The 26,001-nt window shown below is 42.3% G+C and overlaps 1 protein-coding gene across 8 annotated transcripts; it reads left to right on the top strand.

Moving 5' to 3' along the window:
- Window positions 1-510: 510 nt before the first annotated feature.
- LOC110530178 (palmdelphin) lies at window positions 511-25,914 on the top strand. Of its 8 annotated transcripts, none has more exons than XM_021613046.3 (9): window positions 511-717; window positions 5,723-5,774; window positions 5,881-5,961; window positions 6,238-6,356; window positions 7,332-7,446; window positions 7,613-7,637; window positions 20,854-20,958; window positions 21,099-22,409; window positions 25,382-25,914. In XM_021613046.3, the coding sequence occupies exons 2-9, from the start codon at window positions 5,730-5,732 to the stop codon at window positions 25,420-25,422; spliced, it is 1,842 nt and encodes a 613-aa protein (XP_021468721.3). In that variant the 5' UTR covers window positions 511-717; window positions 5,723-5,729; the 3' UTR covers window positions 25,423-25,914. The 8 variants fall into 8 exon arrangements, 7 of the variants coding, with proteins under 7 accessions (XP_021468721.3, XP_090038190.1, XP_090038187.1 ...); XM_090182064.1 differs by lacking the exon at window positions 511-717 and adding an exon at window positions 1,498-1,824; XM_090182061.1 differs by lacking the exon at window positions 511-717 and adding an exon at window positions 2,430-2,559.
- The last annotated feature ends 87 nt before the right edge of the window (window positions 25,915-26,001 follow it).

Genomic DNA, 26,001 nt, shown 5'->3' with positions numbered 1-26,001 from the left:
TTAGATTACTATGGATAAGAGCGAGGATATTTGCATTTATCAAATGAGAGTCAAGCATTGATCATCATGTCACCAGAATAAGAGCCCCGATATTTATTGGAAAGAAGCATCAAGATCACCGTGCACTTTCACCACCCTGTGAAGTTCATCATCATTAATTTCATCTGTAACCTAATAAACTGCATAGTTTCCTGAGTCACAGTGGGAGGAATTCACATCATATCATCGCGTGACTGGCAAGTTTACTTCTTCCGTATGATGGTTATTATATTAATATTACATAAATATTTGCGCATAATGGCATTACCACACCATTTCTCACATAATTAATTTTCTCTGTGTCTGTTCACTTCTGTCAAGGTCAAGGAAGAGCAAAGCAAAGATTGTTTTCTTTGTAAAGTAAAAAAAAAAATCTAAGAGAAGCTTTGTTTCAGTGAGATGAAGAGAGAGAGAGAGCATATGGCTTTCTCGACGTTTCAATTAAGCCCACCAGTCATTGAGAAGTGTTACTTATGACACTTGCACTGTTGCTATTGGTGTAAAGGCAAGCTGCCAATCATGCGTAACCCTGGCTCCGGTCAATCCCCACACACTGTACCTGACTGCCGCGTTGTGCGGGACAGAGCACTGTCCACTTGAGAAGTATAGTGAATTTGAGAATTTGAGCCACCAAGGCATTTATAATCCATATCCTGCCTTTGTTCACTTATATAACTGGTGAGTGTTATTGCTATTTTCTCAAACCGTTACTTTTTGTTTGGCAATGTTGTAGAATTTGGCCATGAGCGCACTGATACCTGACATGGAGAATAGTTTAACTTATACGTTATATTAACTATGCAATACGGTATACCTTTGTATAGGTTTTAACCTATGTACGGTGTACTTTTGAATGGTTGCAACATCATTTCACTGCTATGTTCAATTACTCTTTTTTTATGCGTGACGATATAAAACAATTGGACAGGGTGACTGCGGGGTCTCCATTAATCCCTTAAAGCTTTGCTTAAACCTTTTCAGTTTTCACCATCTGTTGGGTGCATTCAGAACCTGTCATGGCATGCGACGGCATGGGGATTCAATGTCATTTTATAGGTACTTTTACTTGGGACACATTTTTTGCATGCATGCGACAACTGCACACTCACAAGCTATTCTAATGTAGGACTTTGGGAAAAAAAATACCATAATAGGTGTGGAATACACAGTACTTCTGTTTCATTCTTTGTCCATGATTTGTGCATTCAGGCTATATTATTGACAAACGCTTTGCTTGAGCCCTTATCAGTCCTCTTTGCTCCTGGAAAGAAATATACACCCATCAAATAACAGCATGAAGGAAGAGTGCACATTTAATTGTTTGCTACATTTTGAATACTGCTCGACTATCGTCCATGTGCCATTTTGAAAGCCATGTGTCCACACAATTATTGTTGTGCAAGCAGATGCCCTAGCAGATTTGCTGCCTGGATAAGTCACCAATGATCAGCTTAAGGCAGGCAGCTTAGAAGGAACTGACCATCACAGTTTGGAGCTTCCACTCTTCACTATGTGGAGAGATTGAAACACAGCCGATTGTTCTGCGCGGGTGCTGGGGATCCGAGTATAAAGAAAAGCAATTAAGAGTCTGCATATTGCTGTATAGTGTACTTAGCTACCAAGTGTGATCGGGGCCCGACTCTAGCCTTCTGGGGGCCTTGCACGAGATTTGGTTGGGGTGCTGACATGGTTAATTGAGTGACGGTCAGTGACTGACAACAACAGAAAAATCGCCCTGGGGCCCTAGGTGACCGCTTATGCCTGGAGTGTGAGGTATCAGGCCAGGTAAAAAAAAATGCATTGTTGCTTAGGTCTTTCATTAGGTCTCACATTTTCTTAGACTTCTCAGAAGTGATAACCTAAGGGTCAAAAGGGTGTCCAGCCTAATTAGTCACACGTATATCACACACTTCACAATGCTGACCAGGGTTGGGGTCAGTGAGTACCATTTTAATTTTCCAATTCTTGAATGTAATTGTTTATGCTGCAAGCTGATGCACAGAGTTGTGTGATGATGATACGTGTTGTAATCAGCATTGGCATAACTGGCCCTATGCCACATGACATTATTGAGTCACAAAGGCTTCAGGTCAATAACCTGTAGCACTGTAGCTACAACGACCATAACAGCAGCCCAAATGTTTATACATTTGTAAATGAAGGACAATAACTGTACTTCAGTTCTAAATATCACCTGTTTGCTTAGCTCTGTTTTCGAAGAGACAGACACACATTATTTGCAGCAGAATGCAGCACTCGCTATTTCGACCTGCTATTTTTAGACAGCGCTTCACTATACAAGCATGCAATGCAAGAGGCGTGGTTCGGCCAGCTCATTCCTCTATGTACAGTATGTAGATGCCTCACCCCATTTTTCCCCCATGGGAAGCATTGAGTGTTGTGTGGTGAAAGGTGGCAACTGGTGCTCCTCTGGCATATTGTGTTGGTGAGGACATAATGATGGGAGCATCTTTCTCATGTTCTACCACAGTGCTTCCCACCCCTTGGCTTGATGTCAAGGTATTGTCTGAGTAGCACCGTACCTCACCCAGCCTCAGTAATGTTGGGTGGAGACCGGAGACATTGGATGTGATTATACATACAAGATATAGCTCCTCATTGCAATCATTCTCTGATCTGACAGAATGCCATTCCATTTGGACTTCATACAGTTGAGGCTCCTCAGAGGAGGAAGGGTAGAACCATGTGAATTTCATTTTTTTTTTAAATAGTGATTTATTAAAAACGTTATCCTTTTTAGATAAAACTATACTAAATATATTGGGGCAGCAGGTAGCCTAGTGGTTAGATCGTTGGACTTATAAGCGAAAGGTTGCAAGATCGAATTCCCGAGCTGACAAGGTAAAAATCTGTTGTTCTGCCCCTGAAGAAGGCAGTTAACCCACTGTTCTTAGGCTGTCATTGAAAATAAGAATTTGTTCTGAACTGACTTGCCTAGTTAATTAAAAAAATATTCACGTCACCAAATAATTTATTAATGCAATGAAGGTTTACAGTGGCCTCAGCAGCACTTTGTATGATAGCACCATGGTGTAGTCGGAGGACAGCTAGCTTCCGTCCTCCTCTGGGTACATTGACTTACAAAACCTAGGAGGCTCATGGTTCTCACCCCCTTCCATAGACTTTCACAGTAATTACGTCCTCCAACCTATCAGAGCTCTTGCAGCATGAACTGAAATGTTGTTCACCCAATCAAAGGATCAGAGAAGGATTCTAGTACTAAAAGCATAAGCTACAGCTAGCGCTGCAGTGTATAAAATGTGGTGAGTAGTTGACTCAAAGAGAGAGAAAGACAATAGTTGATGAGTTTTTAACAAATTAATTTCTTCAAAATTAAGTAGAAGCAAGAGAAAGAGATAGCTATATTTGGTCGTATTTTTTAAACTTTCACTTAGCTAGCGAATGCAGCTAGCTTGTTTAGCCTACACAAACACTCAGCTCAAACAGAGAGGGATGCTATGTTAGCTAGCTGGCTATGGCTATCCAACACTGGAAATCTTCCAAGTCAAGGTAAGCTTTTGGTTTTATTAATTTATTGCCACCGGGGCCTACCGGTGTAACTGCTAAACTGCTTTCTGACTGTGCACTGTACTGCATGATTGTAGTGGGTTTACTAATGCATTAGTTCTAGCAGCTATGTTGACTATGGCGTGACAAGGATGTAGGCTGTGTGTAGCAGTTAGCGATCATGATATGAAGGTTTGGCTTGGAAGGTTTCTTTTTGCCTGGTCACAGACAGCTGATGAGTTGTGTGCTGAAGTCAACGAGTGAAGGGAAACGGTGACAGGGACGAAGGGAAAAGGTGAGAGGAGGAGAGCACGTAGATAGTAGCTAGAAGGAATTATACATACAATAGGCAAAGTGATCATGGTGTTTTTATATGGCCACTATGAAAGTGAAATGTGTTTGCATGTGATCAGGGCTGTATTCATTCTGCCGATTGTATTGAGAAACATTTCTTAAATGGAAGCAAACGGAATTGAAACAGGGATAAGTTTGTCCAATAGAAACTCACATCTGCAACTGTTGGACTAATCATTACACTTAGATCAGCTAGATGCAGGCAAGTGTGTGCAAAGCGGAATTGAATGTGTCGATGTCATTCACCTTAATTACAAAACATCCTCTCAACCTGTGCAGCTACGTTGTGAACGTTCATTCATAGGCTAGGTTATAAAACCTCATAATGGCTACAGGGAAAATTCAAGTATTGTTTAGTAGCCTAAACCTATCGATGCTACATTGACCAGGGTGAATGGAATACGAATGACAGTCATCCAATATGCTGTAATAGAAATAAGGCCATGCTCATTAAAAATATAATTCTCCCTCATCTTAAACGGCACCGACCGCCAGACTTTGGTCTGACTCTCATTCTAGTTTACTAGAATTAGATCGTAGCGGGTTTACCAAATACTGTTCTATCCTCATCTGGCCCTAGACTGAGAAGTATGATGTGGTGCATCTGGGTCTGCTCGGATCAAAACATATTGACAATGCCTGGACACAATGCCTGGACACAATTCCTATACACAATTCCTGGACACAATGCCTGGACACAATGCCTGGACACACCTACTACGGGGGTTCAAAGGCACTTCAATCTTTTGTCTTTCCCATTCACCCTCTATTTCTCAATTGTCTCAAGGCTTCAAAATCCTTCTTTAAATCTGTTTCCTCCCCGTTATCTACACTGATTTTCAGAATTCCCTGTTAGAGGACTAGCAGAATCAGAAAGGAATAAGCAGTTATGTACAGATTTTTTTTGGACAGTATCTGGAAGACATCTGTTTTATGTTCGTACCTCTATGTGAATAGCAGATGTGGAGGCTGCTGCTGTGTCATCCCATTAAGGGGGCTATCTGTCTGAGGACATAGCCTGGCTGGAATATCTGTGGGGCATGGTGAGAGACGGGGGGAAAAAGTGTCAGGAGATCAGGGAGGTGCTGGCATGCCTTTTCAGGCCCATAGGTCATCCCTGTCACTATCACCACACATAAGCACAACAGAAGCACCCCTGACAGAATGTGACAGAGTCCATAAAGTCCATGCATTTTTGCACCTTGTGATGTTTGTAAGTATGCGTATCATCACACCAGTTGACTTGCTTTACTATATCTATACCACTCCCAATTGATATGGCGAGTTTGGAGACTCTTGCCTTGTAGGCCAGAACATTTCTGGAGTAAGATCTGAGGGGTTTGAATGCCTTGCTCTCTCAGACCAGAAATACAGTTGAGTGTTTTAGTGGCTAGACCAGACTCTTGTTTCAGGTCTGATCAGGTAGGCTAAAACCCAGACCTGGGTTCAAATACTATTTGGGGTATTTAAATAAGTATTTATATATTTTATATTTAAATACAACCTCCTGTGTCTGTGACATTGTGGAAGTCAAACCCTTTTGTTCCGGGTCAAATTTGTCAAGTCACTCTTTCAATCACCACTTGCGCTTATCCTGTTTTTAACAGTTGAAGGGATAGTTCACTTTGAAGACAAGTCGAAAATAATCTGAATCCCTTTAACTTTCCCTCTCAACCCATAGTGAAGCTCTATACAGTGTATACAGGATTGTATGTGCCAAATGATCACTTTTTAGATACTGTTTTTATTCTAGTTTCTCTATTAAATTTCCTCCCCTCACTTTTCAATTTCTTTGGTCCAGGGTCAGTATGGAAGAGGCAGAACTGGTAAAGGACCGACTCCAAGCAATAACGGTAAACTGACCTGGAATCAGTCTGGTCCTCTTACAGCAAATCAACTTCTGAACAATACCTGTTTTTCAGTACTGTAGCAAGATTCATAACTATATTGTATCTGCAGGATAAGAGAAAAGTCCAAGAAGACATTGTTCATAAAAAGCTGGAAATAGACCAGGAGAGGTTAAAGCTTCAGCACTTAAAGGTACAGTAAGATAATGTGATGACGTGATCAAATTATAGTTACTTACTGTCATATAGTCAGACCACATAATTTCAACAACATTGGATGAATTCGTAAGTCAACATTTAATGACAGTGAGAATTCCAAGCACCAAGGCTTTCTGACAGTTTGATATTTTATGGTCACTGCAGTTGAGCAGTCCATTAAAATACATATCAGCGTGTAAAAAAATAATGAATGTCTCAGGACACTTAGGCCGACACTTAAGCCGTTCCTTTCCTCTTCTGCTTTGAACAGAAAAAGTCTCTGAGGGAACAGTGGCTCATGGATGGAACGAGCAACCAAAGCCCACAGCAGAGAGAGACTTTGAGGGGAGATCAACAACAAACTAAACTCCTCCAGACCAGCATCCACAGGTACAGTAAGCCGAGACAACTCATACTCCATTTGAGCATGTATAAACTGATCTATGTTTACATTGCTGGTTTAACATGGCTGCCTGATCGAACATAGGCCGTATTATGTTGAGAAATGCTTTTAGCAACAGTTGGTTAAGTGTTATGTGAAAGTGCTGGTTAGTGTTATAAATCTTACTCATTTAAAACATCTGTTCCGCTTACAGTCAAGTGTTGCTTTTACATGGGGATGCCTGTTCTATTTATTTGATTTCTATGCTCAAGAGACAGTCACTGCATCAACACACTGAAGACAACATGTATTGGACAGTCTGTGGTGAAGGGCAGTCCATCCATTGTCCAGTTAGACCTAAATCCCTTAGATGTGTACCAATTTGACCAAGTGGCAGTCAGTGCATTCCCCGAAAACCCTAAGGTGCTGGTAATAAGACAACAGCAGAGTGATCTTTAGGTCCACCAACTCCAGTAACTGAGACTTTTTTAACCTAATGAAGACCACCTAGGATTGAAACAATTGTCATTATTAAAAGGTGGCATAAGGAGTGATATAGTGTTCAGGTCTTTTTTGTTTCTTTAGTAAGAGAGAAGGACATCTCCAAATAGTCTCATTCTGCACTCCTCCCTCCACTCAATGGACACTTGTTAATATTTCACAGAGTAGGTGCCATTCTGTTAGGGTGGTACCACTTTGGGATAGTGTCATTTGGACTGTAGGTGTCAAAGTGTCACGCTTGTGCCAGTTGGCTGGGACGGCACAGCGTTGATGGGGTTGGCAGAGGAGGGATGCCGGGGCCGTTGACCTCAGGTCTGTCTGATGCCAGCCATGATCAGTTTGCCAATTTACACCTTTGACGAGACTCCAGTCAGAGCAGAAAGTCTTCAGAAGATGAGAAAACAGTCAGCTCACCAATCCTTTTCCTTTTCCTTCTCCGCGAGGTGATATGACCTTTGAACCCTCTTCGTCTGGGCTTGCAGGATGGAGAAAGAGATTGAGGCTCTGGAGAGGGAAGAGACAATGATTTCGAAAAATGAGGGCTTCATACTGAAGAGGCTGAAAGCTATCGAGAAAACACCTGAGGAGATAATAAAGGTACTTGGACGGTACGGTACTTATTGACATTGAGCTATTTCTGTCTTAGATGTTTTCGCTTTGGCCACAATGAGAGTACTGTAGATGTATATCTAACACGGTTGTATCTGAATGTTTTATTTGAGGTTGCTGACTTTTAGTCTCTTTGTTTTATGTGATCTTATAGGACGCAAAGGAGAATTTCCAAGAAGGTAAGTCCTTTTCCTAGCTTGCTGATTACGTTTTTGTGATCGTAATTATTGGCACCGTTGACAAAGATGAGGAAAAAAGACTGTACAAAACAGATAATACAAATCGTAACCTTGGGACTATAAGGTTATATCTGTACAAAGCATAGTTCTGAGATATAAGGCATTAACGTTTTCACATCCCAGATCTCAGAACTGTTTTGTAGTGAATTCTTCTTTCATAACCCATATCCACACCTTAAAGGTACCTAAAGTGCAGAGTATCGAAATCCTGAGACAATTGTAAATTAGTTTTTTGGGGGGTGGGTGCAATCGCAGATAGAATCTTATGGCTCTGAAATGTCAATCTGGTTTCAGCCATTATACCTTTATTTCAACAAGGAACACAGACTGAGACCAAGGTCTCTTTTACAGCTGGGCCCTGCGTATACATGTTTACACATACAGTTTCGGTACAATGATTAAGAAATTACACAAGACAAACAAAACGATCACAGATAACACAAAAAAAATACTACAGCAGACTGTTACATTTACACATACTTTATAGGTTATTCCCCTAATAGCACAATAACTTGTATTACCCAAAGCAGTTACAAGCAATACAAAAATCCTCCAATAAATGTTTAAAATGGGCAAGGGGGACAAGAGTCAAGTTTAAGTTTGGACTGCAGGCGATTCCATATGCAAGGAGCGTAAACACAAAAAGGCAGCCATACCCAACTCTGTGAAGATTGCCGGGGCCTCAAGTGTGATCCACGCTTGAGACCTGGTTTTATAAATTATAATTATAATGTTGATGAGTGATGATAAATAAGATGGTAGTTTATTCAGAAGTGCTTTATAGACAAACAAGAGAGCATGTTGTTCTCGTCTCACGGACAGCGAAGTCCAACCCACATTTTGATATAAAACACAGCGGTGAGTTCTGTAGCTAGCACCCGTAATAATGATGATTATTGATTATTATGATTATTATGTGCAATGATAAGTAGCATCCAGCGGTTTAAGTGTGGATGCCGTAGCATGCATGTAAATAATATCCCCATAATCTATAACAGACATAAAAGTAGCTTGCACAATTTGTCTTCTATTTGTGGAGGACAAACATATCCCTGTTTCTATAGAGGAAGCCTAGCTTGATTTTTTTGCCGTTTACAAAGTTCATCAATATGCATTTTAAAAGGCTGTTTATCATCCAGCCAAATCCCTAAGTATTTATATGCAGAAATCTGATTTATTTGAGAGCCATCTAAACTCGTAAGTGCAAGTGTATTTTCAACCAACTTGTTGGACCTATTAAAAATCATAAAATGTGTTTTCTTAGCATTTAAAACAAGTTTCAACTGTAAAAATCGGTGTCCAGCTGCGATAATGCTTGGTCAGCCATTGAAGCAATAGAGTACATGATAGTGTCATCAGCATATAAATTAATTTTACACTTTCTTACCTCATCACCGATATTGTTTAAGTAGAGAGTGAACAGTAATGGACCAAGTATAGAACCTTGTGGGACCCCTTTAACCAACTCCACTGGCTCCGATTGGATGCCGTCGACTCTAACAGCCTGGCTTCTATCCGTTAGATAGTCATGAAACCAATGACAGGTATCCCATCCCAGTCCTATTGACGACAGCTTACCCAAAATTATTGCATGGTCTACAGTGTCAAAAGACAAATCTATGAACAAGGTGGCACAGACAAATCTATGAACAAGGCGGCACAGTATCTAGGGCATTAGCAATATCATTTACAACATGTACAGTGGCCGTAGTGGTACTGTGTTTATGTCTGAAGCCAGATTGATTGCTAGAACAAGTATTGTTAACAGTTCAAAGGATTGTAGTTGCCTATTCACCAATGACTCTATAATTTTAGCCAAACAGGAGAGCTTAGAGATGGGCCGATAATTATCCAATTCACTACCATCACCTCCCTTGAGGAGCGGTAAAACAGAAGCTGTTTTCCTACGACTAATGTTTGATTGAAGATGTGCGTCACTGCACTAGCAATGATAGGTGCCACACACTTGAGTAAATATCGATCCAGATTGTCAGCACCTAACGATTTCTTTGAATCTATAGCAGATAAGACCTCATCTTCTGTGACTTTTTGAAAATTAAAAACCGGCTTACTGTTATCCACTTCAGGTGTGGGCTGAGGGGCTGAAACAATAGACTGGTCAGGATCATATTGGCAATTTTTTCTTTAAAAAAGAACACCAGCAGAAATAAAGTGCAAATTTTAGTTGGGTCACTGACGATCCCAGATTCCGATGTAATTTGCTGTGGCAGGGACGTCGAGGTGTTTCCTCGTTTAAGTGAGTTAACGGTTTTCCAGAATTTAGTAGGGATCACCAGCAGACTCTGTCATAACACCTAGATCTTGCCTTTTTTATTCCTCCCGTCCAATTATTTCTCAATTGCCTAAAAAGCAGCCAATCAACTGTTTCGCCAGTTTTCCTCGCCAAGGCCCATGCTTGATTCTTTTGCTGGAAAAGGATTTTCAAATCAGAGGAGAACCAAGGATTAGTTACATTTTTTACCCTAAGTCGCTTTAACAGGGCGTGTTTAACAGCCATGGAGGTAAAAATTTATGAAAAGAAAGAGAACACTAAAACTGGGTCCATTATGTAGTTTGTGGATAAAAGCTCTGAATAATAAAGGTCATGGATAAAGGCTTGCTCTGAGAAGTGTTTATAGTTTATCTTTAGAATTATACGGGGGTCAGGTTTTTTTTAGCCTGATACATGCAATAGGGCAGTGGTCACTGATGTCATTTGCAAATAACCCACAAGCTATATATTAGTGAGGTGTATTTGTTAAGATAAGGTCTATTAATGTAGATGTTTCCGGGTCTTTTGGATTAGGATGGATAGGTATAGGTATTAGTTGAGTAAGATTTAGTTCGTTACAAATGTCTATTTAATTTAAGCGATGCTAGCATCAGCCAGTCCAGATTGAGATCTCCGATAATCCATCATTCAGAGATTGCATAATTAGACATTAACTCAAACAATTTGCATAGAGCAGATACCGTAGCTGAGGGTGGGCGATAAACTCCCGCTAGCGTTAGCGTTAATAGTGCATTATGAACAAGGACCCCATTTAGAACTAAGCATTCATACTGTTTCAGGAACAGAATTAGAAATTGACACAGTGACATCTAGGTTGCATTTAACATATATAGAAATACCTTCACCTCTGTAGACATTGTACCCAGCTAACAGAACATCTGAGTTTGGAACAGAGAAACAGAGCCAGGATTCAGATGTAATCAATATGTCAGCATGTGATTGTCAGACCAGTATTTCAATTAAATCTAACTTTTGGATCAAGCTTCCAGCATTCAAATGAATAATTCTAGGCCACTATTTTGAGAGCTCATATCAGATGGAGCATTCAAGGTAATATTAGATGAGCGATGCTTCCTCGTGTAACTACTGACGGGCCTGAGTTGGATGGAGACGAGATTACATCTAACAATACCCCTCTGCCTGGGCGAGGAAGTGGCAACACGGTACCTTGACAATAGTGTAACAATAACATAAAGTCCATCAAACGTTTAATCCATGTTATCAGCACCTGTAGTGCTATTTAAAGCTGGGAGGGGAACAATGAATATAGTCTGATGTGGAATCGACCAATTCCGAGTATCAACCCCCATGGCTGTATATTCTCACATGCTCTGTATGAGACTATAGTGAGAGCCAGGTTTGAGGAGAGAATGCTTGTACCATACCTATTCAGATGTAATCCATCCCGGAGAAATACATTTGGTCGAATAAAATTGTCCATAAATTGTATGCTTATTGAACAACAATAACCTTTAAGCCAGATGTGTAGCTGGCGTATACGACTGAAATTATTATCCTTAGAGCGTGGAGATGGGAGTCGACCTGAAATAATGCATTGTTAACCTGATTGGAGTAGAGTATGAATCAGTGATTTAGTCCCTTTTAAGTTGCTCCGATTGATGTAGTTTAATATCATTTGACCCTACATGGACTGTGATAGCTGTAGCAGCCGGGTGTTCACTAATGAGTAGCGGTAACATACCCGGATCCAGGCACCCGGGTAACAGATGGTCTCTGTTTTCCTAATAGAAACATTTTGGATCATGGATGAGCCCACAATAAGGACAGTGGGACTGCTGCTTGGTAATTTTCTTAAGTTGCGTCTCTCTTGAGTTATCTTCCTCCTAGAAAGTTGTTTGGGCCTAGTTGTAGAGCTGTGTCGTTGTAAATTGTTTAGATGGCGTGGGTTCACTTGCTTCCGGGCAGAGTTGTTTGTTCCTTTGGGGCCAGCGGCAGAGACCTCCGACTCTTCCAATACCCGGTATCTGTTTCCCAGTTCCAAGGCATCACTTTGCCTTGGCGTTTTCCTGCCAGGATTTTTTGGTTCTGTATAATGATCCATGGCTCCTGAGGCAGAGCAGAAGGAAATGGAGCAGACCGGATGCTTGAGTATAGCTCCCTGTCATGGCCAGGGCTCTTCTAACGGGATCAAAGTTTGTCTCACAGCTGCAGGCTCTTCCCGAGGCCGCGGTGACAAGCCATGGGCAAGTGGCTTCGTTTACCACGTTTTTGGCAGACTCAAGCAAAGAGTCAATCAGCTGTTCATCTTCTTTAATCTGATGAAGAATAGACACTCTACCCTCCAATTCAGCAATTTTCTGGGATAGTTGCTGGGAATTGGCACATCCAGGGGTGAGTATGGTCATTATTCCGAGTTGTTAGCTAGCAACGCTAACTAGCTTTGGTGTGGGGGTAGGCCCAAATCGAGCTAATACGCTAGCCAGCATTACGGAGCTACTGCAAGTCCAATACTGAGTCATCTAGCTATTTCCTTAGTCTGGATAAGTCGATGAGGAAGGTTCTAGGTTCTACAAGGTTCTATAAGGTTCTGACACTTAGACATGTTCAGTTTTTAAGAAAACTGTAGCTATTTGAATACATAAATGATCGAATAACAATATTGGACCAAGATTGAACACATAATCAAATACATAAAATGTATTATGATCATCAGGCTTGTGATTGGATGGAAGATAGAGCCTTGTTAAATGGGTTTATGCAGATAGAACTTTCTAGTTTTAAAATGTTTTCACTTAAAGGGATTCTTCGGGATTTTGGCAATGAGCCCTTTATCTACTTCCCCAGAGTCAGATGAACTCGTGGATACCATTTGTATGTCTACACGTCCAGTTTGAAGGAAGTTGCTAACTAGCGCTAGAAGTCTAGTCATTGGGCTAACAATGGCTCGCAAAACTAGCTCTAACTTCCTTCATACTGGACACAGAGGTATAAAAATGGTATCCACGAGTTCATTTGACTCTGGGGATATCGATAAAGGAAATAAACTATTCTTTTAATTTAAAAAATCTAACTTATGAAGAACCATCTAAAGATCAATTATATGTGACTAAGTCATTTTTGACAAAAATGCCAGATGGAACCTTAGGCCTCGAAATACTGAGCTATATTGTATGCTCCACATTTGAACATTTATTTAATATTTATATATTCATACAATTGCTCAGAGAAAGAGATTTTGTTTGAAAAGTATATATTTTTTTCTTTAAAGATGGGAATCCAAATTATGGCACCACTGTTCCCTTTTACACAGTCGTACTCTCACGACTTCGATTGAAGAACTAGAATCACGCCTGACAAGGCCAATGAAATCCGCGCCTGGCTGGAAGCCTCTCCTTCCACAGGTGATAACCCTGTGGCTTGGATTCATTTTTTACGCACTTCCCCTCAATGTGAGCAGGAATGATTCACGCAAAAAAAAAGTTTGCGGCAAAGCGTGGTAGAGCGTGCTCACCTCCTGGATTTTGTGTGCTGGAGTTTGTATTTGTTCTCCTAGTTTCCTAACCACAAACCAATTATGTATTCTTCGGATTGCATGGCCTGGCTGTAGCAATGAGTAAAATGGTTCATGCAAACAATGAAGGCAAACGAGCCGAGTTCGTGACCATGCCCAAATGACTAAAAAGATTTGTTTGTTGTCTTGCATGTCTCCCATACCTCAGGTGAGTTTGAGTTGCGGGACACGGAGATGGATTGGTTCTTTGGTCAGAGCAAATGTCTTGTCTGCCTGGGCGTGCAGTAGTTTCCTGCGCTCAACCAGGATCCTGTGCACACTGTCGCCGGTTACGGGAGGCTACTTGAAGATGGGAGGCTACCCCCACCGCCTGTGTCTGACTTGGTCGAGCCTATGTAGACTTTCAAGCTAGCTAAACTGAAAACAACAGCGCTCTATTTTGAAAAAAAAATAATAATAATCTTTGGAAGAGCGGGCTCTTTCGGCATGGAGCGGGTAAAGCATGCCTCTGTTTAATGCAGCGTGCCAGAATAGTTATTCCACTGTCAAGAGAAATGTCATGCATGTTAATATATGTTAATTGCATGCAAATAAAGATGTCTTCTCTACCACATCCACAACGAAAGCACAATCATGGCCTCTGAGTCCCAAGTGCAGGACTTCTGTGAGAGGTCACTGTTATGACTAAATTCAACACAAAACTAACGAGGAAGTCTGCTGCGGTGTGGAGAGCGTGTCACGACTTCCGCCGAAGTCGGTCCCTCTCCTTGTTCAACGGCGTTCGGCAGTCGACGTCACAAGCCTTCTAGCCATCACCGATCCACTTTTAATTTTCCATTTGTTTTGTCTTTGTTTTCTACACACCTGGTTTCAATTCCCCCCATTACATGTTCATGATTTAACCCTCTGGTTTCCCCCATGTTTGTGTGCGTGTTTGTTTTATTGTAATGCTGTATCTGACGGCTGGTATTATTGTTGCCGGGTTTTGTTGTTAAGTCTGTTGATTTCGTGGTTCTGGTATTTTTCCAGCACCATAGTATTGTGTTTGTACTGGTGTTTTCTTGAATGAAATACCTTGTCCGGGCATCACAGCTCTCCTGCGCCTGACTCCTTTCATCAGTTACCCACAGCCTTGGCAGAGCGGTTGTATGAAACCAAGTACCTCAAGCAAAGCTCTTAACCGTGCCAGCCCGCTCTTAATTTCTACACAGTTCGACTGGCCAAAAAATGTGGCATCTGAACTGTGCGTCACTCGCAGAAGCGAGCTAGCTACTATTTGCTATTTCTGCCTCCCCACTGTGGAGTTGCTTGGGTAGCTCTCTTGTTTAGTATATGTAGCGTTAAGTCACTATTCTAAATGGACTGTGCTGCGGTCAAAGAGGCTAGCCTGCCTAGCTTAGAATAAAAAGCCTCCCTGCTAACGTCAGCTAGCATGCATAACTTCCAGCTAATGAAACGTATTAGCTTCCCCCGGCATAATGGCAGCTCCTATTTCCAATTCCTGGAGTTGGAGGGAGTGGAGGAAGCAGGGCAAGTCCGAGGAGGAAGCAGCCCCCGAGCACTTGGTTCAGGTAAACCCCCGGAGGGAGGGTTTGAGCTACCAGTGTGCCCTTCCACAAAAACATTGCTATGACAACAGTGCCCCCACATTTGGTTGCAGCCAAACAGGATAATACGTCAGCCATTGCCGGAGCCCCCTGTGCCCGTAAGGGGGCCAGGCTTAATGCAGGCTATACAGTCTCACAAGAGCACAAAGTATATGTTGGAAGCTTGTCCATGTTTAATGCCCCCTCTGTTACCCCGTGTTCTATGGTGTTCACAGGGTTCAAGGGGCATATTAATCTCCCCAGGGTAAGAGTAATAAGTTGGGCGATTCACTCTCTGCTCACAAGGGGGCACCCCTCCCCCATATGTGTCTCATTACTTGGCTTCAATTCTGATTCCTGCCTGTAGCTCACTAGACCCTATGAGGTATCTAGTGATACAGGTTATAGTCTCTATAGGCGATTGGTTCTTGATAGCGGAGTTGATGGAACGAGCAGGGTTGAACACAACCATGCTATTATCCCACAAACATTCTCTGTGGATCATATGAACCCCTAAATGAGCTGTCTGTCTCCAACTCAACACTTTTCATTCCTGGGAATTAGATTAAATGACAAATCACCCCTGTCTGTTACCACAGAATGGGTCAGTTTTTCAGTGCTGTCTGTCCCATCCCCGGCTAGGTTACAAGACGCTTAGTCGCCAGTACCTATGACTGGTTAGTAGGGTAACCTCCATGATAACAGATTCTCCCCTGGGTCTATTTTTAATGCGTGTGGTCCAGCACTGGGTGCCAGCCGGTTACTGGAACTCAGTTTACGTTCTAAACCGAGTGAAGCTTGTTGTGACAACAGTACCCCCAAGTGACACTGCCAATTGGGGTACGTCACTGATAGCCAGAGCCCTTGTACCCAGAGTGGGCTGTGCTTTAAGCAAACTGTGGCACAGAAAACACAATTTTTTTCAACCCTAGCCTCCACAGGGTTCATGGGTGTTGAAAGTGTTGTGTCTCCCTCATGTAAGTTCAATTAAGTGTCTCTTCTCCGTGTTCAGACACACGGTTGTCAAGAGTGGCGGAAATGGAAAAATAACCATTGTCTCCCAGTCCACCAGGTGGCGTCTCGCCCCTTCAGATGGCACTTCACGGGAGGCGCACTGACTGATCTGACCATTGGCATGTGATGTTGGGGTACGAGCTAAAATTTGTTGTGTGTGTCCTGCGCTTCTACAGTATTATCAAGTCGACTGTTCCCGAGATCTCAGTGCCCGCTTTGAGGGATAAAATATCCTACCTTCTCCAGAAGCAAGCTTCAAAATGGTATATCGTATACTGTAGTTGGAGGAAACATGGGAAAGTTATGCTGCTTTAAAAGTTTAAAAACCCATTATCCCACTAAAAGACAAGTAGGACCAAATGTCCTGTAAAAGATTTTGATGAGATTTTCACACTAAGAGAGTTCTTCCTTGTTACCCCCATTCAGCACCATTCACAACCTCTTAAGCCTTAGCCCCACACCACATGCTTGTAAATGTGAGTCAGCATGGAATTGTCCTCCAGAAAAAGGTTTATCTACTTAAACCCAGCTAAATTCAGGGCAGCAATGCTTTTGAGAGCTACAGCTACACTTTTGCAGTTGTCCATAGCTACAGTGCCTTGCGAAAGTATTCGGCCCCCTTGAACTTTGCGACCTTTTGCCACATTTCAGGCTTCAAACATAAAGATATAAAACTGTATTTTTTTGTGAAGAATCAACAAGTGGGACACAATCATGAAGTTGAACGACATTTATTGGATATTTCAAACTTTTTTAACAAATCAAAAACTGAAAAATTGGGCGTGCAAAATTATTCAGCCCCCTTAAGTTAATACTTTGTAGCGCCACCTTTTGCTGCGATTACAGCTGTAAGTCGCTTGGGGAATGTCTCTATCAGTTTTGCACATCGAGAGACTGAAATTTTTTCCCATTCCTCCTTGCAAAACAGCTCAAGCTCAGTGAGGTTGGATGGAGAGCATTTGTGAACAGCAGTTTTCAGTTCTTTCCACAGATTCTCGATTGGATTCAGGTCTGGACTTTGACTTGGCCATTCTAACACCTGGATATGTTTATGTTAGGAAATTATGATTAATATGACTGAACAAATCATTTTAAATGGAACTGTAAGTAGACTTATACTCTGTATGTTTAATAGACAATAGGAGTTCATAAGAAGAAATTGTGTGACAGGAGAAAGGAGTAATAAAATGTTAAAGAACACCATTCCAACTGGGCAGGAACAAAGGGGTTGTGGACTGTAAACACATAAGGTCGTTAGCCTATGGTTGACCCAACCTGAAACTTAGCTCTGGGGTTTTTAGATAAGGCAGTGAGTGCATTCCTAGGGTTTCTGTTAGTTAAAACTGTCAGTTCAGTGGTGATCGATAATGTTGAGGGGTCAAAAGTTATCTGGGAGTGTGTTAGTAAGTTAGAATGAACTTTTCACCTTACTTTGTCCTGTCGAGAGGAGGGGGTTCGGTTAAGGCAGTGAAATGACGTCATGATCTGTATTTAAACTGATGCATGTGTTTGAGTGGCAGCGCGCTCCGAGAATAAATTCTATTACCTATTATTTAAAGACTGGCCTGCGTCTATTTTATGCAAACAAGAAATCTTACAAACAATCATAAAATAGATGAAGGGCTTTCAATTGATGAAAGCACATTGGCTTAATTAAATTATACTAACAGTTTATTTTTGAACCATTCCATTGTAGATTTTGCTTTATGTTTTGGATCATTGTCTTGTTGGAAGACAAATCTCCGTCCCAGTCTCAGGTCTTTTGCAGACTCCATCAGGTTTTCTTCCAGAATGGTCCTGTATTTGGCTCCATCCATCTTCCCATCAATTTTAACCATCTTCCCTCTCCCTGCTGAAGAGAAGCAGGCCCAAACCATGATGCTGCCACCACCATGTTTGACAGTGGGGATGGTGTGTTCAGTTGTGTTGCTTTTACGCCAAACATAACGTTTTGCATTGTTGCCAAAAAGTTCAATTTTGGTTTCATCTGACCAGAGCACCTTCTTCCACATGTTTGGTGTGTCTCCCAGGTGGCTTGTGGCAAACTTTAAACGACACTTTTTATGGATATCTTTAAGAAATGGCTTTCTTCTTGCCACTCTTCCATAAAGGCCAGATTTGTGCAATATACGACTGATTGTTGTCCTATGGACAGAGTCTCCCACCTCAGCTGTAGATCTCTGCAGTTCATCCAGAGTGATCATGGGCCTCTTGGCTGCATCTCTGATCAGTCTTCTCCTTGTATGAGGTGAACGTTTAGAGGGACGGCCAGGTCTTGGTAGATTTGCAGTGGTCTGATACTCCTTCCATTTCAATATTATCGCTTGCACAGTGCTCCTTGGGATGTTTAAAGCTTGGGAAATCTTTTTGTATCCAAAACCGGCTTTAAACTTCTTCACAACAGTATCTCGGACCTGCCTGGTGTGTTCCTTGTTCTTCATGATGCTCTCTGCGCTTTTAACGGACCTCTGAGACTATCACTATGCATTTATACAAAGACTTGATTACACACAGGTGGATTGTATTTATCATCATTAGTCATTTAGGTCAACATTGGATCATTCAGAGATCCTCACTGAACTTCTGGAGAGAGTTTGCTGCACTGAAAGTAAAGGGGCTGAATAATTTTGCACGCCCAATTTTTCAGTTTTTGATTTGTTAAAAAAGTTTGAAATATCCAATAAATGTCGTTCCACTTCATGATTGTGTCCCACTTGTTGTTGATTCTTCACAAAAAAATACAGTTTTATATCTTTATGTTTGAAGCCTGAAATGTGGCAAAAGGTCGCAAAGCTTAAGGGGGCCGAATACTTTCGCAAGGCACTGTATACTGTATCTTTCAAAAAATCGGCGATAGCAAATATTAGCTATAAACTGACCACGGAAGAGCCCATTCTGTTATAGACAGAAGCCTGTGACAAGACAGACCAATCAGGGCTCATCTCTCGGCATGTCCAACCACTCCATTATCTCAGCCAATCGTGAATAGCCAGGAAGGATCCTGTCTTTCTCCCTGTATAGCTCAGTGCTTTCTCTTTGGCTCAACTAGGCTGATCATTTAAAATTTGTATTAATATTTACAGGTCCCATACAAGTTTGTAATTAAGGCACATGACAGTTCACATGTTCAAAAATATATTTTTTTAATGGCCCTACTTTGAAATAGGAACCAGTTTCAAACACCTCAGATTCTGTAACGGGTCACATATAGGAAATGCTCGGCAGGGCCAACATAGATCTTTGCTCATTGCGAGACTGCTAATTGTCATCTGTTTTTCTCGATGAGGCCTCGGACCCTCCTTTATGCATCCCCCCCCCATGGAGATGATTTGGCCCACGTTGGAGAGGGTGCACCTGGAGGGCTTGTCATATATTTTTGAGGCTCCCCTTTGGCCCAAGCATCCTTGGTTTGCAGAGATTGTCCGTATATTGGGCGAGGTCCCATGGCAACTCCCGTTGCGCAGGGATCAATTATCTCAGGTGCACAGGTAGGTTTGGGTCCCCCGGCCAGAGATTTGGGGTCTGTGGCTTGTGCCCTGGTGGTGTGGTTCCGTCTCAGGCAGGTTTCTTAACCTATTGTGCCCACTTGGGATTTAGCTTTGGTTTGGGATGTTCTGTGTTATGCCCCCTTTTGAGCCACTGGAGTCTGTGAATCTGAAGATCCTCTCCAACAGAACCTCCTTGCTCGTGGCTTTGGCCTCGGCTAAACACGTTGGGAATCTCCATGCCTTCTCCGTACACCGTTCCTGCACTCCGATCGCTGCTGGCGACTAAGGTGACATTGCGTCCTAATATGACCTTCACCCCTAAGGTCATGACTATGTCCTACAGGTTCCCAATGGTGTGCATGGCCAAAGAGCTCTATTTTCATGTCATCTAAAAAAAAATTCAATGTCTGAAGTTTTTTAAACGGCATTGGCACTAGGATTGGAACTGGTGCTATGGTCAGATGACATGAAAATAGAGCTCTTTGGCCACGCACACCAGTGATGGGTTTGGCATCGAAAGAAGGATGTGATAAGCAGAAAATAACCCCATACCTAGTGTAAAATATGGTGGTGGATCTTTGATGTTATGGGGCTATTTTGCTTTCACTGGTCCTGCGACTCTTGTTAAGGTCAACGGCATCATGAACTTTACCCAGTACCTGGATACTTTAGTCAAAAACATAGTTGCCTCTGGCAGTAGGCTGAAACTTGGACGCAAGTGGATCTTCCAGCAAGACAATAACCCCAAGCACACATCAAATTCCACAAATAAATGGTTAATTGACCACATAATCAACATTTTGCAATGGCCATCTCAGTATCCGGACTTGAACCCCATTGAAAGCTTTTGGTTTGGATTAAAGAAGGCAGTCCATAAGAGCACACAAAGGATATCAAGGATCTGGAAAGATTCTGTAAGGACTGTTCTAAGCTCCATCCCAATCTGTTCTGCAATCTAAAATATTCCAGAAAAATGCTCAATGCCATTATTCTTGCAAGGAGAGGGTGCCAGAATATTGAAAACAGGGGTGCCAATAATTTTGACCCCTATCTTTTTGAGAATAAAAATACATTTATTTCTCTGATTAATTGTACCAGTATAGCATAATATGATTTTCCCATTTTTGTTGAGCATACAATATAGCTCAGTATTTGTATTATTTATTTTATAGAGTATTTTTTGTTCATCTTTATCAAGGGTGCCAATAATTTCGGGTCATGACTGTATTTGATAAAACATATTACATTATACACATTATCATTGGCAATACAAAAATAAACATTGCTCCTTTTCTTTTTCCAGAGCCAATCCATATCAACCCAGCTACTCCAGATGCCCCAAAGTCCTGCAAACCTCCAATCTCAAAGAAGCAGTCCTTTGAATCTAATAAGGACACACCCAAACAAAGTAAGAAACTTCCTAGTAACATTTATTACAATAATAGCATGTACTGTAGATCTGACAACCCTAATTTTATATAACTTCAACCCATCTCTCTCTCTCCCTTCCTCTTCCACTCTGTCTCTCCTCCCTCTCTCCTCCTCCAGCCATGTTTGCCATGGAGATCAACGTCCAGAAGGATCTCCGTACCGGGGAGACCCGGGTCCTGTCCACATCCACTGTCACCCCCCAGGTGCTCCAGCAGAGAGGGGTCAAAGTCTATGACGACGGCCGCAAGTCTGTCTATGCCCTGCGGTCTGCCGAGTCTCAGCTGGGGGATGGTTCTAACAGAGTGGACGAGCTCAGCGCTATGGAGGTGGAGGTTCTGCTCAGAGCAGCTACAGAGCAGAAGAAGTCTCAAAGCGGCCCACTGGGCCACCAAGGCCATCAGGAATCAGTGTCTGCATTCTCCACCAACTGTGGCCCACAGAGCCACCAGAAGCCAACATTACCTGCATTCTCCACCCCCCGTGGCTCTCGAGGCCACCATGAGCTCAGCCCTATGGAGGTGGCGGAGCAGCTCAGAAAGGGTATAGTGCAGAAGATGCCTCAAAGCGGTGCTTTCCCAAAAGACCACCGGGGCCACCAGGAATCAGTGCCTGCATTCTCCAACACCTGCAGCTGGAGGGCCTCAGTCCCCAACAGACCCCAACAGAGTAATGCTAAAGTCATCCACGAAACCAATGGGAATGGGTATCAGCAAGAGTCGTATAAGCGTGATGTCCTCTCCAGGAAGGAGCTCCACTATATTGATGGAGTCCACAACTCAGGGCTGGAGATTCTTTCCTCCTCCCCTCACATTCCAGTCCATTATTTCATTGGCAGGCAGGATGAGGAGTACTACCAGCCAAACAACGGGTATAACCAGAATCCTTTCTCTTATGGTGTGGAGAAAGGGTTCCCCACCGACGACTTTTACCATAGCCCTAGAGAGAACCCGCGAGGAGGGATGTTTTACGACTCATCAGTTGAAATGGACCTGAGGCCGTCTCCGATCTACCAGGAAGACTCACACTTCAGTATCCTGAACACCATGGACACGTCCGAGCCTGTCACCGCCATCTTTATGGGCTACCAGACCGCAGAGGATGGCAGTGGACGTGGCCTTGGATATGAAGGATCCATCCGGGCCGAGCTTGTCGTCATTGGCGACGAGGATGGGGTGGACGAGAGTAACCCTCAGTTTAACACCTACACCGCGGATGGCTATAACAACCGGGGCTACCATCACTGTCAACCTCAACAGAACTTAATCAAATACATGGCAGAGCCCACAGCTAATTTTAACTCAAACAATGCATCACCGTACACAGCATCAAGGAATGTGGTCTATCCTGGTCAACAGGCCAAAGAGTCACACTACCTGTATTCAGACGGACAGTCCGACGAGGACGGGACAGAGAAGCACTCTGCCCCAGGTATCAGAAAGATGAAAAAGATTAAAAAGAGAACAAAGCCCTGCTGCATGCTCATGTAACCAACCTGCAACTGCTGACGCTACTGTAACTAACAAAGTTCACTTTATATGCTTTGACTGACAGCACTTTTGAGGTCTTTCATTGGCTGGCTAGTGTGTTGAACTGTGTGCTGGTTACTTGGCTTCTTCACTGCATCAGTTTCTCTTTGTCGTAGCCATTGCAACACAGAGTGACCTGAAACTCTCATTCTAATCACAATTTATCACTGTATAAATACATAGTGATGTTGTGTATCCATACGAGAGCTTGTGTTGATGATTGAAGTCAAACTCTGCCTCTCTCTAGTGGCTGATAGGCATTCTGCCTCCCTCTAATGTCTGAGAGGCAATTGTACTGTATCTTTGGTTCTCTTTTAATTATTTGTTTCAATATCTCACATGAGGGATTCACCAGAATCTCATAAACTCGAAGAACCATTTATAAACGTCTGTCTGAGACAGAAAGGTCGAGTGGCAAATGAGGTGAGCCCCTCCCCTCATACTAAAGACCTACTTGCCTGCCCTCTGGTAATTCTCACCTCTCTTCCTCATGTAGAGTACTACTCTAAGCTCTCCTTAGCACAACTTTGTTTTCCTGTTCGACTGTTCTGTTAGGTTACGCCCCCAAGCACAGCTTTTGTCTGTGTTGGGTGACTCTTTTGGATAGGAATGAGCTTTTCTGCTTTTTCTTCCCCTTGTCTCCTGTGGTGGCTACTGAGATTTGGCTAGCTTAGCTGCAAGGCTTAGCTTCCCTGGCTAGCTCGCTGCAAGGCTAGCTATTCTACCGACTGGTTTTTCTACCTGGAAGGGAACAATTACTAGCTCGCTTTCTCATTTAGCTCAAACCACTATCGTGCCGCGTTGACTAGACCAGCCATCCTAGCTTTCACTGCTTATCGGTCGAGAGCCACACTTTTGTTCATTGCAAGACCAACATAGCGCTAGCTTCCTTCGACTAACATTGTGCTAACTAGCTAGGCTAATAACCCACAAGGAAAATGCTAGCTACGTTCACATTGTTAAAGGATTTGTTTCTCAGGTTAGCACTGCGCTAACTAGCTAGGCTATTAGCCCACGTGGTGAACGCTAGTAATGTTTCACTTTGTTCTCAGATTAGCTATTTTTGTGGAGCCATGGAGCCAAGCAACGGTCAACGATCCCCAATCATGTGCCCTTGCAGATTAGAAGGTTTATTAGTCGCATGCACAGGACTAGCAAGCAGCGCACGGGGGGGAGGGGGCGGGGAGGGGGCCTGCCTAATGGCTATTCAGCAGCCTGATAGTCTTGGGGTAGAAGCTATTAGCCAATCTGACAGTTTTTGCCTTCTACACGCTCACTGTATAGAAACAAGATAAGATCCTCTTGTGCTTTATCAGCTCCAGTTAATAAAGTAGCTTAAAAAATGACTTTTTCTGCTGCTTCCCCCACTTGAACCGGGTCTGAATCCGACCATGTCTATATGGAACAGGTCTAGTTTTCCTCGCGTCCCTTTGGAATGGGTCTCTATATTTTTTAAATGCATTTATGCATAGTGGGTCTGGGTAGGAAAGCCCTAGGTCCATTTCGGAATGGGTTCAACTTTTTGGAGCCGTGAAGACCTTTAACCACAGGTATGGCTACTTTTTGGGCGCTGTTCAAGGGCATCTCCTTACAGGAGATATGCGATGCAGCTCGTTAGGCATACCTTTGACCTGTCTCTCTCCGACAGACATGTTTGATTGGTTCTTAGAGCTAATGAGTTTCCGGGGAATCCCTCGTGATGTATCTCAGTCATAATATCAGAGACCCGGGGTTACGCAAGTAGCCTTAAGATTCCTACGTGATGCCAAAGGGATCTTGACTGTTTGTATAATCTGTAAAATATAATTTGATATTTTTTATGCTTTTGGGGAACAAAAATAAAATTGACTTTTTTACTGACATATTGTAAATCACTAGTGTGAATGTATATTGCAAATCAAATTACGCTCTGACTAAATAATATTTTTGTACTAATTTAATATTAATTATTTGTATGTGTGTTTTCTAGAATCTCTTTTCTACATTACAATGCTGGTATGCCATGACTGTCCTCTGTATACTTACAGTAGTATGCATGATTGCTTGCCCTGTAACTTAAACAATAATTTGTTCATTATTAGCTGGCTTACTTCTCTTGTGTAACAATGAACTGTTTGATTGTGTGTGTATGTGTGTGTGTGCTGCTGAACTCTTTTTGTGTATTTGTTCAATGTTTGCTTTATTTATCATTAATGCATGTCATCACACCAACACTACACACACACACATACACGCACACAACCATGTGTCTAACAACACTCTCACCCCATGTGACAGACAGTGCTAACAACCTCTCTGTCACCTCTCATAATTTTTCTGAGCACACAGACAGTGGACGGTCTGGACCTTAATGATCTTAACGGTCCAGACATCAATCAGATCATTAGACACGGATGTCTCCCGAACTAATATGCTTTTGACACAACTGAGGACATACACCAATCTTAGCTCACCAGTCGTGTGGTTGGTTCAGCCAGTCTTTTTCCTAACAACTGTGTCTGCTTGGTGAGTAGGCTATGGGAAGGTGGGTATTACCAAACTTCACGGAAAGAGCTGGGGTGCGTTCGGTTCTCTTCAACGTTTACTACATTGCGTGACCGTGTGGTCAATATGCCCCACCATATGGTAACTGCCCTCTGGGCCACCATAATCACAACCTGTTTTTAACTGGGCTCTTCTACCATTTCCATTGAATTCAATGTTGCACACCGTTCTGTCATACTGAACACAACCCTGTCCCATACTTTTGTCATGAGGTTATTTTCAGGAGTCACATTAATATAAACATAGCACAACTAATCTGAAGTAGTCCTAACTGAGGTGATATGAGGTGATATGGTAAATGTGTTTCATTTTCTTTTACATTCCCCACAGCTTCAAGTACAAGTATGGAGAAACCTGAACAGTTTGTGTAAAAATACACCATGCAAGACTTCCATGACAAGAGAAGAAGAAAACCAACTTTGCACAAAACATTCAACTAACAGTAAAATGCTTCTGAGATGCTAAAACCAGAGCCTTGTATTTGGATAATCCTCAATATATTCTCAATGTAAGGATGTGGCTAATACTGTAAAACATATGTTTGCTCATAACGTTTCCTTACACAGCTGAATATATACTAATGATGTCATTTAGAGAGAAAGAAACCAGCCGAAAAGTAGACTTTTGAATTGAATCTCTGATCTTAAATGTTAAATGTTCCTGAAGATACAAGTGCCTCTGATGTTTACTGTACTCTCTAGCCTTTTATGCTGCTGTCGGCTACTAGTCAGCACTTTTGATATAATAATAAAACCTTTATGGGAGTGCCTCAATGTAATATGCTGTTGAAACTGTAACCTGGGAGCATATTTGTAAAAGCTAATCATGCTAACAAAACAATTAAAAAGCAAATTGTCAGACAACTGGGTGTTTTACTGTTGTTATACTACAAAGGCAATGAATCTGAGCTTTTCTTAAGTCCCTTGATGTAGGCTTTGATTTAAATAAGA

Source organism: Oncorhynchus mykiss, chromosome 8 (genome assembly GCF_057628025.1).
Source record: "Oncorhynchus mykiss isolate SJ-2025 chromosome 8, ASM5762802v1, whole genome shotgun sequence".
In the NCBI taxonomy this organism is placed as follows: Eukaryota; Metazoa; Chordata; class Actinopteri; order Salmoniformes; family Salmonidae; genus Oncorhynchus; species Oncorhynchus mykiss.
Note: the sequence above shows the minus strand (reverse complement) of the source record. Positions and strands in the feature narration are given on the sequence as shown.

What these genes read in the sequence shown, in the direction of transcription:
- LOC110530178 (XM_090182060.1), top strand. Translation starts at nt 3,536, where the DNA reads ATGGCTATCCAACACTGGAAATCTTCCAAGTCAAG. An exon ending in TGGAAATCTTCCAAGTCAAG is followed by an intron (nt 3,571 to 5,722) that starts GTAAGCTTTTGG and finishes TCTTTGGTCCAG; the next exon opens with GGTCAGTATGGAAGAGGCAG. An exon ending in ACCGACTCCAAGCAATAACG is followed by an intron (nt 5,775 to 5,880) that starts GTAAACTGACCT and finishes TTGTATCTGCAG; the next exon opens with GATAAGAGAAAAGTCCAAGA.